Consider the following 15,897-nt stretch of genomic DNA (forward strand, 5'->3'; position numbering starts at 1 on the left):
TTATGCTTTCCAATGACTGTTTATGAATAGTTGCACACTTCTCTCAAAGCTTATTCCAGTAGATCTCATGGCACACTGAATGACTGAATCAATTTACATACAGTGTTGACCAGGTGATTTTCTCATTTTACTTACAATCACTAATTGTTTGGCCAGTCAATGTAATTGTGTTTCATTGGGGTATGTGTGGGACTCTGAGTGAAGGTGGGAGGGAGGTGAGTGTAGGGTAAGGAAGGCGTACATGGGTTCAAGACTGGTATGACAACTAAGGAGGGGCACTGGTTCTGTGCTAATATGAGAGATATTATTTGCACAAACCAAGGTGCCAAAGCCGCTCTTTCTCTCATTGTTTACACGACATATCACTAAACGTAGCCACTGTTATGGCATAAAAATAAGACCTTTCTATTTTGTACATAATAATACCGGCAATACCAGAACCCAGTGTTTGTAACAATACATATATAATGATTTCCATAGTCACACGTTTACATGCACACAATCATCCAGCTCTCCATTGAAAGAAATACTCTGCATTTCCGAGTGCTTATGTCAGTAGTACTAGCAGATGTATCTATGGCCAGTCATGTTATGCTATCAACATGGTCTCTTTTCTCATCTTGTTTTTGTTTAATTCAAAACACAAAATGTTTTAAGGGATCGTGGTTTGCTGAGATCTTGAGAAACCGATTGAAATGCCTAGTTAGGTAATTTTTTGCATGGATAATTGAAATAATGACTCTGTGATTGCCCCACTTAAGACGTGTGTGTGCTGTTGAGTTAATTGTGCATTAACTGTGTAACCCTTGTGATTATGTATGTTTACTGTAGAGCAGTCCTAGCTGCCATGACGGCAGATTGCTTTTTCACAGTACAATTCTTTTATTTTGTTATATGAGAGGGATTGGGTCCTTGCCGTGATTTAATGCAGCACACAAGAAATGTCTATTTAAGTGCTCTATTGCATCAGTAAGTTAAATAATTAGTCAGTGAATTGTGTGCTTGCAATAGACAGTTAATTGGTAATGGAAGTAAAGCATATCAGCCATGTCCCAGGGGTAGTTGCTGTAAACACATTTAAGGAGGAGATGACAAAGTTTCACGAGGTTCTAAGAGGCAGACTCATCAGCATCGACAAACTGTAAGCTGCTATGCAAGGTTCTAGTCTGACATTCAGTTCCATTCTTGTTTATGTAACCAGGATAAGAACCCCATGTCATTTTCAAGGGTGTTTTGGACGATAGCATCAGCACACAACCAAACTAAGTCAGCTACAAATAAAGGACAATCATGTTTTTAAAATGAGAGACACATTACAAAATAATATCACCAGCACTATCTAAAGTTACAATGTAGTTGTAATTATTTAAAACTGGTCTGTATCAGAAACGGTAGAAAGTACCCTGTCTCTTAGGATCTCAAAGCGAAGCAGAAAGAGACACTTTGTACCAGAGGTGCCAAACTGCAGCTCTGGGCAGTTCAAGAGCAGCTCCCGGTGAAATGCTGGGTGACTCACCCTTTGTACCAGAGGTGCCAAACTGCAGCTGCGGGCAGTTCAAGAGCAGCTCCCGGTGAAATGCTGGGTGACTCACACTTTGTACCAGAGGTGCCAAACTGCAGCTGCGGGCAGTTCAAGAGCAGCTCCCGGTGAAATGCTGGGTGACTCACACTTTGCGGCTCGAATGAACTGAAGAAAGAATATTAAACGTAAATGAAAAGAAAAGAGAGAAAGTTTAAATAAACAAAACGAGTTTATTCTTTTTGTTCTCTGTATTCATTTGTGGTTATTATTCGTTGTTCTCTCCCCTCTATCTTCAGTTTCTTTGAGCCTGCATGTTCACTGACATTTTATCATTGATGATCTTCGACACTGCTCGCTGGTGCATGAGTATTTCGATCACATCGAGTGAAAGTCGGATGTGCAGTTGAAAGTGAATTTCATCATTTTGAATTAAGTGCTTGTTCGTTTTGTGGAGACAGTGGCATTGAGCAAACCCTCCACAAGTAATACAAAAAGTATGAGGCTTTAAGCCAGAATAGGAGGACGAGTTTGCTTTCACTGAAAACAGTGGTAAACCTCTGTGTCTCATCGGCAACAAATTGCTTACAAACTGTAGTCTTTACATATCTTGCATGATGTCATGAGCAGGTACTGAAATCACTTTCAAAATAAATAGTGCATTTGTCATCCACAAACCAGTCATACAAAAGAAGCTTTTTGTTTTTAAAACCGAGCATTTAGATCTTCAAGGGAAGAGCTTGTCATGTCATGTCATGTCACGTCATGTCTTTTTATGTGGTGTTTTTGGTGAAATCAGGGCAGTTATTGTATTTCTCTTTACATTAACTGAATACATTTTATTTAAAGTGCATAATACATACAGTTTAAACAAATAATGTAAAAACTCCATAGTGTTTCATTTAAAGTTTAATACACTGTAGAGCTACTGTACAATAAAAATGACATAAGCTGCAAGGCTCTGCAATGTTCTTGCTTGTTCTTGTGTGTTTTGCTGCCATCAAGCGATAACTACTGTACTGCACAGAGTAAGTGCAAGACTCCGTTATAATGCTTGAGAGAATTCAAAACATGTTTTAAAACAATGCTAGAATTTAAAATGTCTTGCTCGCAGACATTTCATGTTTTACAGTATGTGTCTTGCGGCTCTTCGCCATATGAACATTTTAGTATGCGGCTCATGCCACCCCTGCTATGTACTATAATTAGTGTTCCACGTTTGCGGTTTATTCCGAATTTTACCGAAAAATTACAGAATTTTTTTTTTTTTAACCGATTTTTGTCTCTTATTCAATATTTTCCTGGTACTATTCCTAGGAAATACACAATACTTTGATTGAAATGCTGTTTTATTTTGACTCTGACATTGTAATAAGCAGCCCTACACTGTATCCTAGGATACAGCAGACTTTTAGACATCAGAGGATCAAAACAACGTTCAAACGTGGTTCTCTGTCACTTCACAAACACATTATCACCTGATTACATTGGCCAATCAAAGTCTAATTATTGTAGCAACTGCTGGGCATGGTAACTACTATCTTGATCAAAAACTAAATTAAAATACTTGCACAAAAATATAATATTTTTAGTGGATGAGGAATGGGGAGAAAACACATAAATCAGTTTTATGAATATTAAAAAAAAAAAAAAAAGTTTTCAAGTATACAAAAAGCAAAAATAGAAGTGGGTCAGATGAGGCAGAGGATGCATAGCGCTCCAAATACTGCTGCACTGAGGTACATGTCCACACTGACAATAAAAGAACATACTGAAAAATAAGCAACACATTAACCTAAAACAATAAAGTGAACTGAGAGACAAGCAGTCCATTCATGGAGCTTTTACACATGCTTTAATAAGAGAGCGCAGAAGGACTGTGTTCATGAGTTTGTCAGAGCGCTGTGCTTTGCTGGACTAACACTGTTTGTTGCAGAAAGCTATGTATTGGTGACTTCCTGCTGTCTCTCCATCAACTAAAACACTGCATAACGCCAACAATCTTTTTTGACAGAAAATGGTAATGCTTTAGTTGGTAAACTTATATGGAACACATTGATGGAAATGTCCATTGTGATTTTTGACGTGTCTCCCGATGTCAATTGTCTTTTCATTTTATGATTTCAAGTTGAATAAACCTGGCTTGTTTTCTGCTGATGTCATGTTCATACCTTCTGTAGATACTATTTCCGTCAGCACAGTACCAGCTAACTTGGGAAAATGTGGCTTCGACTTGCACAGATTCTGCTTCATCATACATGCCAGGGACATTATTAATCAGAAACCAGAACTGCTACGCATCATATTCCACATGTAAAGTGTGTATACTGAGATTCTACCCCCCTCCCAATTTTTTTACCAATGTTTCAATGATAAATCGTTCATGTTGTTACCTATGTCTTTTAGAATGTTGTCCATGGTAGTTCTAAACTCTAGTGTTTTGATTGGCTTCATGGTTTCTAATTGTAAGTATGAGGGGCTTAAAAAGTGAAAGCTGTCCGGCATGTGAGTGAGTAAACCATCAGATGATAATGCTAGTCTACTCTGATACTGTAGTGTCAATCAGATTCTGAATACTGCCAGCATGTTTTCCACAAATGATAACTACATTGTACCAATTAAAACCTACAACAACAAAAACAGCATCATTCATAGTCACCACTTACTTACATTTACCGTTGGTTAATTTATAGTCACCGCTGAGTACTTTACATTTACCTTTGGTTAATTCATAGTCACTGCACGGTACTTTACATTTACCGTTGGTTAATTCTGTTTTTGGTTCCAGCTGGGATCCCTAATTAAAACAGAAATAAACCTGTTCATTGCTCAAAGGGACCCTTCTTTCGTTTACCCTGTTCACACTACCCAATTAATTATTGGTGTAGTGAATGTCAACCATGTTGTTTCAATGCGTGTTGATTGCACATTATTTAGCTAGTGTGATTAGGGTATGAATGAGTTCCTTTCGAAGTAGTTTGTGACAGGCTGCCTTTGGGATGGAGCTAACTGGAACATATGAGAGGCAGAGAGAGTATGATAATGCAGTTCTGGCAGAATGATTTCAATTGCTGACAAACCTAATAGCCTGTCATCCACTCTATTCTAGTTAAAGGAGTAATATCCAGTATTTTAAAATATGTTTATCTCCTCTTGCTGGGAATGTATTCACTTCCTGTACTCTGATTGCTGACCCATGGTCTAGCTAAAATCAAACCATGTGACCTTCAGTACAGGAAGTGAATAAATACCAGGAAGTAACAGACATTTTTGATGTGTAAAACCACACCTCCTATGTAACTCACCCTTGTTACACAAGATTTGCATGTTCTATCCTTGTGGGTGTGCAAGGGTTCAAACTTGGTAAAAAGTTAGAATGCTAATATAAGGTATTGAACATTATCCTACTTTCGAAATATAAGAAAATAGAAAATATTTAAAAAGATAACCCCAAAATAGCTATGTTATACTGAATACTGTAAATGTGAATGCAGTGTGTATGAAATAGTTTAAAGGATTTACAGTAAATACTCTTTGTGCACTAGATCTTTTTGATCTAATTACATTATGTGTATAAATGTGTATAAATAAAAACAGATACTTATTAATAGAATAATACATTTCAGAGAAGACATACACTCTATTATTATTATTATTATTATTATTATTATTATTATTATTATTATTATTATTATTATTATTATTATTATTATTATTTTTATTTTGTATTTTTATTTATTTATTTATTTTATTTTTTTTTTTTTATTAGTTATACAGTGAAAATGAAAGTAAAAATGGTGGTGCCAAGTCAAATTATGGGACGCATTAAGTAAGTTCCTGGAAATGTAGATCAGGGGTCTCCAACTCTGGTGCTTGAGAGCTACTGTGGCTGCTGGTTTTCGTTTCAACCAATCGCTGTTACTTAATTGAACCAATTATTGGCTTAATTAGTCAAAATTAACAGGTGTTCCAGGTCTTTAGCCACTGATGATGTAAAGACACCTATAAAACCTGCTGGATAGGAGCTCTCCAGGACCACGGTTGGAGACCCCTGATGTAGATCAACCAACGATAGAAGAGGTTTTTCATGCTTTTAAAAGAAATGTTAGTTTTGGATCTCTATAGTTTCAAAGCATTTCAACACTGATTTTAAACAAACCCAGATACATCTGTGAGCTTGTGTTCTATGCGGCATATGAGCTCTAAAAACTAACTTTAAAAGTAAAAGTGGGCCTGCCTTTGTGGTTTTGATCAGCATGGACATTAAGAATACAGACGCCCTCGAGAGAGATGCTGAACTTTAAGTATAAGAGCAGCAGTTCCAGGTAGAGTGGGAAATGTATTTCTGGTTAATGACATTTTGAACTTTTCAGCACACAATATTACTGTCAGTGAATTGTGAACTTCCTAGCCTTGCCATCTGGATTGCCTTACATGCTGCATTAAACTTTAATGTTAAGGATTAAATTAAACTCAATGAAGACTGGAAGCAGTGCACTAGACAGTGTGCCGGAATAGTTGTCCTGTAGACTTTTCAAATTCACTTATTTATCGTCTGACTGCGGCCCAGTGTATTAATTCTATTTCACTTATGAATATATCGTAAATATTTTTTTTAACTTTGTTGATTTGCTTTTTCAAATTTTTCGCATAAAAAGCAGTACACCATTTTAATTCGTACTGCGGAGGGTAATTGCTTCTCATCAGCTTGTCTCCTGCCCTTTCTCAAATACACAAACCCACTGCACTGAAAGAACCCATTCCCAACATAGGAGGCTTGTTGCTAGGGAAGTGACGTCGCTGCCCTGTGACTTTTGCTACATTGCTGCTTGCTATAACTGAACAACTCATCTGCTAAAATAAAAACCGCTTCAGCAAGTAGATATTTAATTTGCTTTGTATTATTGTGCAATGCGTGTGTATATGGTATAACAGTACGATATTAATGCTTTGATTAAGTGTTTTGTATATTTTTGTTTGTATCGTGCTGTAGGAAATAAAATTAACAGTAATCCTAAGGGAAATTGCCTATATATATATATATATATATATATATATATATATATATATATATATATATATATATTGTGAGCGAGTGGGTGCACACAGAGAAAACAGACAGTAGTTTCCAAAACAAAGCAAGTTTTTATTCCATTATTCTATAAGGCTTGCTCTTATACTGCAATGTCAGCTGCGTTATCGAGACGTGTCCATAAAGAAAGTAAACAGTTCAAACAAGATTTCAAACAAAACAAAACCACCAAAACAAAAATGCTGATGTAAACCAACTGGACCAATAACCACGTCCAGTTGGTGAATAGGTAATTCCACCTGGGGTTTGGGTTTTTCCTAGCTTGCTTGGCTTCTTCTTTAGGAAACCCTTCTCCTACCCTTACTCTGCAGTCCAGTCTTTTATGAATCCCAGCAGCGGACGGGCCGTTCCTCGTAGCCCCTGTAGAGAACAGGGAATTGCAGATGCAGAAGACGACAACGTTATCCGACACTGATTCCAGCTATTCTATTCTGGTCTTACTGTAGATAAACCCCAGAGGTTCTCAGGCAGGAAAACAAAACAAACAACCCACCAGACTGGCGGCACATGCTCCCTTTTACCAGCCAGGCATTTGGCTGTTACAGGCTACAGGTGTGGGCCAATTAAGGCCAATGATAGTCTAACAATAGTCAAACCATAATTGCCTACCTAACCACACCTGCAGCCTTGTGGCCCGTTAACTCCTTGACGTTATGGCAGGCATGTATGCTGCCCACAGGTCCATCTGATCATTACTGGCAACCTCTGTGGGCTCATACCAAGCCTGCCATGAACGACTCCTGGTGGTAAACTTGTGAGCTGGCTCACATTCCCTCCCCCTTTGCAGCTGCATATCACTGGAAAAGAAAACAGAGTCATCATGCAGCCTTGATAGCACATCAGCATTTACATGTTCCTTACCAGCCCGGTGTTTCATATCAAAACAGTAAGACTGGAGGGTCAAGAACCAGCGTGTAAGACGTGGGTTGCTATCCTTCTGGCTATACAGCCACTTAATAGGGGAATGGTCGGTGACGAGTGTGAAACGGCGGCCCCACAAGTAATACCTAAGACTTTCCACGGCCAATCTTATGGCCAAGCACTCTTTTTCAATAGGCACTCAATAAAATTGATTAGTATTATTGAACAACTTCTTATGTCTTTCTTCCTCTGCAGGTCTGCAAGTCATTTTCCCTGAATACCTCCAGGAAAAGTTTGTCCAGTCGGCACTCAGTTACATCATGTGCAATGGAGAAGGGGAGTACCTGTGTCGAAACAGCCAGTGCATCTGTCAGTGTGATGAAGAGTTCCCACAATGTAACTGCCCAGTCACTGACATCCAAATAATGGAGAATACACTGGCAGGCATGACCGAGTCATGCGCCACGGCCTACAAAGACTTTGAAAATTCAGGTAAAGAACAAACCTATAAGCATTATAAAGGGGCTTGCAGTAATTCACTTGACATTATTGTGATTTTCAAGTCTATTGCCCCTAGTGGACCGCTCACAGTCAGCTGCATACCACTGTGCAGAAAAGATCCAAAATGGCGTCCAAACAAAAAAATCAATGCATTCCAGTTTCATAATCTCCCCTTTTCTATAATTCTTGAAAGTAGCCGGTACAATTGTGCCTTTCATGAGCAAGAACAAAAGTAATACCAATATTAAGAGCTAACAAAATAATTCCTTCTTACCTGATATGTATTGCCAACATTTCTTATGTTTCATATTTTCCTATATAAAACACAAACACATTTTGTGATGCGTTGATTTTATTGGTGCACTTTCACATCCCTCCATTCTATCTGAGAGGTCGTCTGAAGGAGCACAGCAGAGGGACGAGAGAGCCAGAGTGTGAGGCTTATGAAAGCTTGTTTTTACTGTTTTATAGGAAACTCGTGATAAACCATTCGGGACACAGGTCACATTCTGCAGGTTGGATTTCCAAAACCGCATATAATGGTCAAAATGTGTTATTGAAGGTCATTTTCTTTTATCCAGTGAAGTCATGTTTTATCAAAATGGAAGATAGCTTTTACCTCTTTCAACACTGCATTCCTTTGTTAAGGTCTAGGAAAAATAACTTTGCTCAAACTTAACATTTTTACTTGCAAACCAGAATTTTTTTTTTAATCCTGATAATTATATTTAGTTATCCTAGGGTTGTCGTTCTTTAGAGTTAATGAGGACAATAAAAATAAATCTATATATTGTATCTTATAAAATTGCTTTTTAGAATGATTTATTTTTCTCAGTCTGATCATCTCTATAATAAGGCAGGAGTGCACATGCGGCACTGTAGCGCTAGACTCTAGCACCAGGGTACCACAATTTGCACCCCTGTAAAGTGTTTCAAGTAGATGAAAGCCATTGAAAATGTAATGTTGCTAGGGAACAAAAAGGAAGCACTAACACTTAATAAACAGACTTGTTATATTTCTTGCCCAATTGCACAATATTACTTTAACCACTTGAATAGGTATTCATATAAATAACTGCCAGTGATTGCATAGTCTAAAGCTAAGAGCTTTGTACTGGCACTGATTGCGTAGCCTAAAGCTAAGAGCTTCGTACTGGGAGCTTAAGATTTGGTTTTGGGCAGTTACTTTACTTTCTAACATGAAATATCAAGACTCATTGGGGTTTACTCACTTCATCTTAACAATGGCAGATACAACAAAAAGGTATTGAATTGTCTTCCAAACAGAGGCAATGGTATGTTTAGCATTCTCTGAATTTTTAATCTAAATTGTAATATTCCTGTTCCCCTTGTTGTGGTGTTTTTATTTTTCAGATGAATTTAAATCCTTTCTCAAGAGGCTTCCTTCGACTCACTTCTTGCCCGTCAGCAGTGTTCACCAGCTCTGGGGGAATGACTGGGATCTGCAGGCCCGCTACAGACTCCTGCAAAGCTCCATGGAGGCCCATAAACTGAAAATGCAACGCACAGCTCGGAAACTGTTTGGCCTTAGTATCCGCTGCCATCACAATCCTAACCACCAGATGCCTAGAGAAAGGTAAAGCTCTACATTCCATACAGTGCCCATAAAGGCCTGTATTAGTGCTTGCTTATTTGTGGTACAGTATTCTTCATGTGTTGCTTTTAGTATTCTTTTGGTGAATTTCAGTTTTGCTTTAGCTCTACGCAGCAGTGTGGTTTGATTAGACTGTTTGTTTGATAACACAAAAAAAACTGCAGGAAGAATTTGATTTTATAAATCTTGTTTTTGATGCATATATCTAAAGACACAAATACAATATTACAAAATCATTAATTCAAAACGAACAAGGCAGCTTGTCATGTTGTGGCAAAAAATTGACAGTTGTACGTCCATTAAAAGAGATGAAACTTTGCCTTATTCAGTTGAAAGAAGGAAATATGGCCAACAGTAGTTTGTTCACAGCGCTGCCTGCCATTTTATTGACTCCCTGCCGCGTTCGTTTACCATCCTTCTTCAAAGTTTCCAGTGGCTAGAAAATCCTTCACAGATAATGCCTAAATGTCTTTGCAACAGTGTTTCTAAGCCAAGATGTTTAGCACAAGCAGTCTATGTAGAAAACAGCATTACACATGCATTTATTTGTCCTGTGGAATGTATTTGGATAGTAATAGTCTAAATGGCACTGGTGAATTCTTGTTGTTCATATATTTTTATAAACCTGCACTGTGGTTTGCTGTAAATACATAGCAAGGTGTAGAAAGGATTAGTACACCACAGGGTAAATCACATACTATACAGGAAAAGTAAAGCATGAAAACACTGAGGTCAATTTGGACAAGCTGTGTTTTAATGTGTCGTACTGTATAAACATGGGGTAAACTATTATACATATCACAGAAGTAAGAACTAGCAGTATATGCTGTTAACACATGCCAGGTAACCCTATTGTTTATTTTGTCACCTCTTGCTCATGGTTAATGAAGCCTGATATCATTTAAAGGATTTCAATTACAGACAATGGACCGTGCTTTCTGTACTGAATACCACTTTCACAGAAAATGTACTGCTCACGCCTCATCATAATAATAAACACATTAGAGCCTGACCATTGTACACTGCTGGACACACCTCATCGTAATAATAAACACATTAGATACAGGAGCCTGACACAAATAAAGTGCTACTTTCTCAAATCTTTTAACTCAAATAAACAATGCAACACAGTTACTTAAGCAGACATGAATAACTCAGGCATGTACTTTAGGATATGTGTCTCATTGTTAATTAGTTTATCTTGTTTTGGTGTAAGGAATAACATGATTTAGGTATTTAGCCCATAATGTCTGAGTGGCAGAAATACAGGCTATTTATTATAACAAAGCACCCAGGAGTGATAATTTACAGCAACATTTTTAAAAGTATGCACACATATACACCTTTAGAAAGTACTGAAACAACTGAAGATAACATTTGCAAGGAATGTGTTAATGAGAGTCATTTTAACATGGGTAGGGAAGAAAATTAAACAGCTTCGAAGATGTAGTTCTCCTGCCAGTTTTTTGCTGTAACGCTCCCTGAATAAAAGAAATGAAGACACAGAGGTATACGAGAGCCGTAAGTCCCTGTTACAGAGCCTGATCAAAGATGCGTACAGTGCTGCTGGCCATTAATTGTGCTTGCTTACCCATGAGTACAGGATCCACCTCTGAGGTGTAAGTAAAAAGAATCGCCTGCTGTGGAAACTGAATGGACCTCTTTCAGCGACACAAAGAAGGTCCACTAATTGGAAAGAGCAGCAGTCTTTTCCCAGAAGAACCCCATGGGGACTGAAAAAGATGGTGACTGCGGAAGCAGCTCACCGCTAATTTGCCAAAGTACTTAGAATATCATAGAGCCCCGTGAAATTATTTGGATTCTTTATAATGTTTTGTTTTATTTTTCCAAAAATTAGCTTTTTTTTTGTTTTATTACAGATACAAATTAAAATAAAAAAATATATATTTACACTGCCCTACTATTGTGAGGCTGTCATAATAATTGCACATACAGCAGTCTACCCATTAAAAAAAACAGAGAGGAATTTATGACATCAGACCTGGAAGATAGATGACACAGACAGCAGTACTGGGATATAAATAAATGCACTGATGCGCCGGTTTATTGTAAAATAAAAAGGTTTAAATAAAACAGAACACTTACTAAAAATAAATGGCACATTGGCCAAAACAGACAAACAAAACAAACCAAAGTAGTATGGTGCTGGTGTATAACCAGCACGCGTAGCAATTGTTTATATACATGTGACCATCTCCAAATGAATAAATTAATCAATCAATCTGGAGATGGTCACATTCTGCACAAATGCTGTATACTTAAGAGCGTGCATTGCAGTGTTCATTCTTCAGCGCACTACACACTTTCTTAATTTGCACAACCTCACAATTGAGGCCACTTTTCTACACTCCCACTTCGACTGACGGCAATGTACATTCCCCTTCAATATTAAGACCACCCCTGTATTCATTATGAGGCCACCATCTGCAGTCCCAGATTCACCAAACAAACCACTGTTACATTACCTCTCTAGTAAGACCAACAAGCTATAAACTACAAACTGTCTTTAAAAAAAGGCAAACATTAAATTAGAATAGTTTATAAACAACATCTCTTCAATAAAGTGTTGGCCAGGTGAATAAAATGGCTAAACTAAACACTTTTTTAAAAATAAAACTATGGTTTTAATGTGTTATCTTACTTCAACAGTTAGGGTACTCTCTTATTAAGACCCAATTTTATTGGTCACTTGCCATGATAACAAGGTTTCACTGCAGCTTTAAAAAGTAAAACTGCAGAGAACACTGTCAAAGTGAACACAATATAGCTGATTATTAATCACACTTGATAGCATTTAAATGTAATACCATTTTAATAACAGTGTGATATTAGCACATATTTATTTTCCTTATAGACCAAAAATATCAGTGATAGACAGAAAAGAAAACCTTCACTACGGTACATGTAGTCTAGTCCTGTTTCCATAGTTACAGTGCTGCTGACAGGAAGGAATAATGTAAGGAATAGAATTGTCTTAAGTCTAGTAACACATACTGTACACTTCACTTTACTTATGGTTGTGCACTGTACTTAAAGAAAAATACAATGTTAAATATTTCTACTATGCTAGGCATTCAGGGAATGCTAATCCTACACATTGAACGTTTCCTCCTGGTTTTATACAGCCACACCAACACTGGTCAGCTGCTGGACACATTCATTTTGTGATGCGTGGCTAGACTCTTAACCATCCCATTGGAAATATACAGTATTGGATGTGAACTCAAACGTTTGACTCCCAACGGTCTGCAAGGCAGTTTATATCATTGTCACGAGGCGAGTGGTGTGGGTAAGCAGGTGAATGTCCAAACAAGCGCTTTCAGTATCCACAACGTCTATTTATCAAATAATAAATCTGCCCCTCTACCAGCAATGGCACCGGGGAATATACCCCGGGTTTTCAGTCTCAAACTAAATAAACACATGGTGCATGAAACTGTGCTCTTCAATCAGGGGGTTTGCTGTGCTGGCTCCATGGCTGCAGCTCCTGTCTCCTAGTCCTCTGCAACACAAGCACAAAAACAAGACATAGTGCTTTGGTGCGTTAGTAACTCCAGCGTGAGGGGCTGTACTCATGTAACTGCGTCCCCTTGCACTACCAGACTCCTCCCTGTGATCAGCCAGGCGCCGCGGTCTATCAAATCACTGCATGCCCCGCAGCTGATCACATGGACTTGTTTAGCAAACTCGCAGCTACGCGCTTCCTCCAAAATGGCCGACTCCCAGTTCCCACCTGCCATGGAGTCACCCCGTCTATGGGAAAGCATACCACCAACCTTACATAGCACCCTTTCTGGTCAGGAGGGAGATTTGCAGCTCCGATTCCTTCCTTTTTAGGCCATCTAATACTGTACATAACACAAAAAAACATCCCATTGCACCCTGATACATACAGTGACTCAAAGTATTCAACCAACCTTGCTGGTTTGTTTTGTGTTGGGTGGGACTTAGTTGCTGCTTGCTTACTAAATATATTTGATTCCCTGACCTAGAGTATTGCTCCCCTCTTCAAAAATATGTCTTTAATTTAACAAGCCATCTCACAAGAACAGTGGCTCCAAGATGTTATCCATTTTGTTAAGACTGGCATGGGAGAAGTATTTCCCATTTAACCCTTGTTTACTAAATACCTTAGGCAAAATATCTGAATGTGGATGATGTTCCCTAAATGCAACCCACATGTCATCCATGTACAATGCTGAATCATTTGGTGGGTGTGTTTGTTCCTAACTCAGCCTCATCGCTGAAACACATTTTTAGGGGTAAAATGAAGAACAAACTTGTTTTTATAACACCAGCATGAAGTGGCCAAATTGCTTTTTCCTCTGCTTTAGTATGTATGTGATTGTAGCACTTACTTTCTCTATATTGTTCTCAAATGTGCGGAAATGAAAGAAACAAACATGTATTTATTTTTAAAACATGAAATCTAGTACTACACTAGGTTCAATGTGTGCATGTTATGCTTTGGGATAGTGTTGCACGTCCTTTGTCAATTTAAATTGTCCGCACACCTTTTAAAGATTCCTTCCTGTCATCAACCACCCAGTTGCTTCCCCTGCAAGTGTAACCCATTTCCTGAGAGTAAGCCACAGAAACAGAGAGCTTTCTTTAAACTAGTGTAGTACCAGATATGTTTTAAACTGAAACTATAGCATGTGTGTTATTCAAAACTGCAATAAAATGTGTCGCTAATAAAAGTACAAAACAGGAAAGATTTGTGGAATTATTTTGTTAGCTACAACCCCTTTAAAAACTCCCGTAGGATAATTACAGGCACATAGTGCTATTAAATGTAACACAGAGAGTTGTTTATTGCTGGGATGGAAACACTCAAATGTATCTTTAACTCTATCCAAACAATACTTTGGCTGGAGCTAAAGCTGCTCCTTTATGTTTTGATTCTTACATATGTTGACCAGTTTCAAGGATCCAGTCACAAGAAAGAAGCTTGCTGTCTGAACACTGCTAGCCCCTTGAGGGGAGGCTGGGGCTGGAATGTCAGCAGGGTTATCGTGCCTGCTCCAGCCTGTCTGCTTCTGGTCTGCACACTGCAGTGAACCGTGCAGGATTCGATCATAGAGGCAAACTGCATTCCTGGAACAAACAACAGCAAAGAGCATTGTGTATTCTTAAGGGATGCACTGGGCTATTTGTGATGGTTTGTGATGTGTTTTTTTTTTTTTTAATGCCAAGACTTGTGCATTAAAAAAAAAAAAAACAAGAACAGACCATCGCTGGACCAAAGAGATACTAGACTGGATCCCAAGAGATATAAAGCGACCAAGAAGAAGACCTCCAGGAAGATTGCAAGATGAAATTAGGAAACACGCCGGAGCAACATGGATGAGAGATGCAGCAGACAGGCTTTTGTGGAAGAATCTTCAGCCTTTTTCAATCGTGGGATATATATAATTAGCCCACGGACTGGAAGTTAGGAAATTGAAATATATTGTTTATTTAGCACTCCTGAAGGGGTTATTATTATTTTTTGTTTGATTTGTATTTTATTTGTGTTCTAAAAGACGCAGTGCGCTATTTGTCAAAGTGCCCTGCTGAACAAACAAACACCCAGGTATCCCCTGTTAAACTCTACGTCTGTTGTCAATGTGACCTATATCCACCACCAGCAATAGCAAGAACCCAGAAATTGAGAGAAGTTGCCCTGTACCAGAAGGAACGAGCCTCACTTTGTCACAATATACACTCAATTCTCATTAAGACAAACTTGAATTAAATGAATTTCCTCATGCTACGGCTTTTCTGCTAGGTACCGCCAAATTTTGCAGTTGCTTATTGTAAATTAATACAAATTAACTTGTACAGTTGGTGCTAATTATTTTGCTCCCCCAGGAAAAAAAAATGAATAAAACAAACTGCCCTAATTCAAACAGCTGAGTGTAAAGAATTATATTAGGAAATGTATTCAATTAAATTGCAACCAGATTTTAGTGCTGTTTTGGGACTGCTGATTTTATGATGCATTTTGAGTTGCCGTAGTGCACCTGCATAATGCCATTTCCATAATGCAGAGAAATGCAAACAATCTTATATTGCCCTTGCAAAAGTGGAGGTGTTGATAATGCACCACCGTACACGACAAAAAAAGATTTTAACATTCCTGCGAACACTTTGTCAACCATTCTGATACAATAATACAGGCCTGTGAACTGCAGGTGCAGGTCGTCAGCATTTCCGATTTGCTCAATACCCTGATGTTGAGGACGCCTTGCTTTTGTAGTTTAAAAATGCCCATGATCTGAATGGGACATGCAGGTTTCAAGTCAC

General features: G+C 38.2%; 1 protein-coding gene across 2 annotated transcripts in view; it reads left to right on the top strand.

Annotated features, from left to right (window-relative positions):
* LOC117422689 (BMP/retinoic acid-inducible neural-specific protein 1) overlaps positions 1-15,897 on the top strand; it is a 135,015-nt gene that overhangs the window by 109,927 nt on the left and 9,191 nt on the right. For both annotated transcript variants that reach the window (XM_058987179.1, XM_058987178.1), the window contains 2 exons: positions 7,728-7,964; positions 9,348-9,570. In XM_058987179.1, the coding sequence (XP_058843162.1) occupies positions 7,728-7,964; positions 9,348-9,570 (460 nt within the window). The remainder of the gene's footprint in view (positions 1-7,727; positions 7,965-9,347; positions 9,571-15,897) is intronic.

Source organism: Acipenser ruthenus, chromosome 15, assembly GCF_902713425.1.
Source record: "Acipenser ruthenus chromosome 15, fAciRut3.2 maternal haplotype, whole genome shotgun sequence".
NCBI classification, from domain to species: Eukaryota; Metazoa; Chordata; class Actinopteri; order Acipenseriformes; family Acipenseridae; genus Acipenser; species Acipenser ruthenus.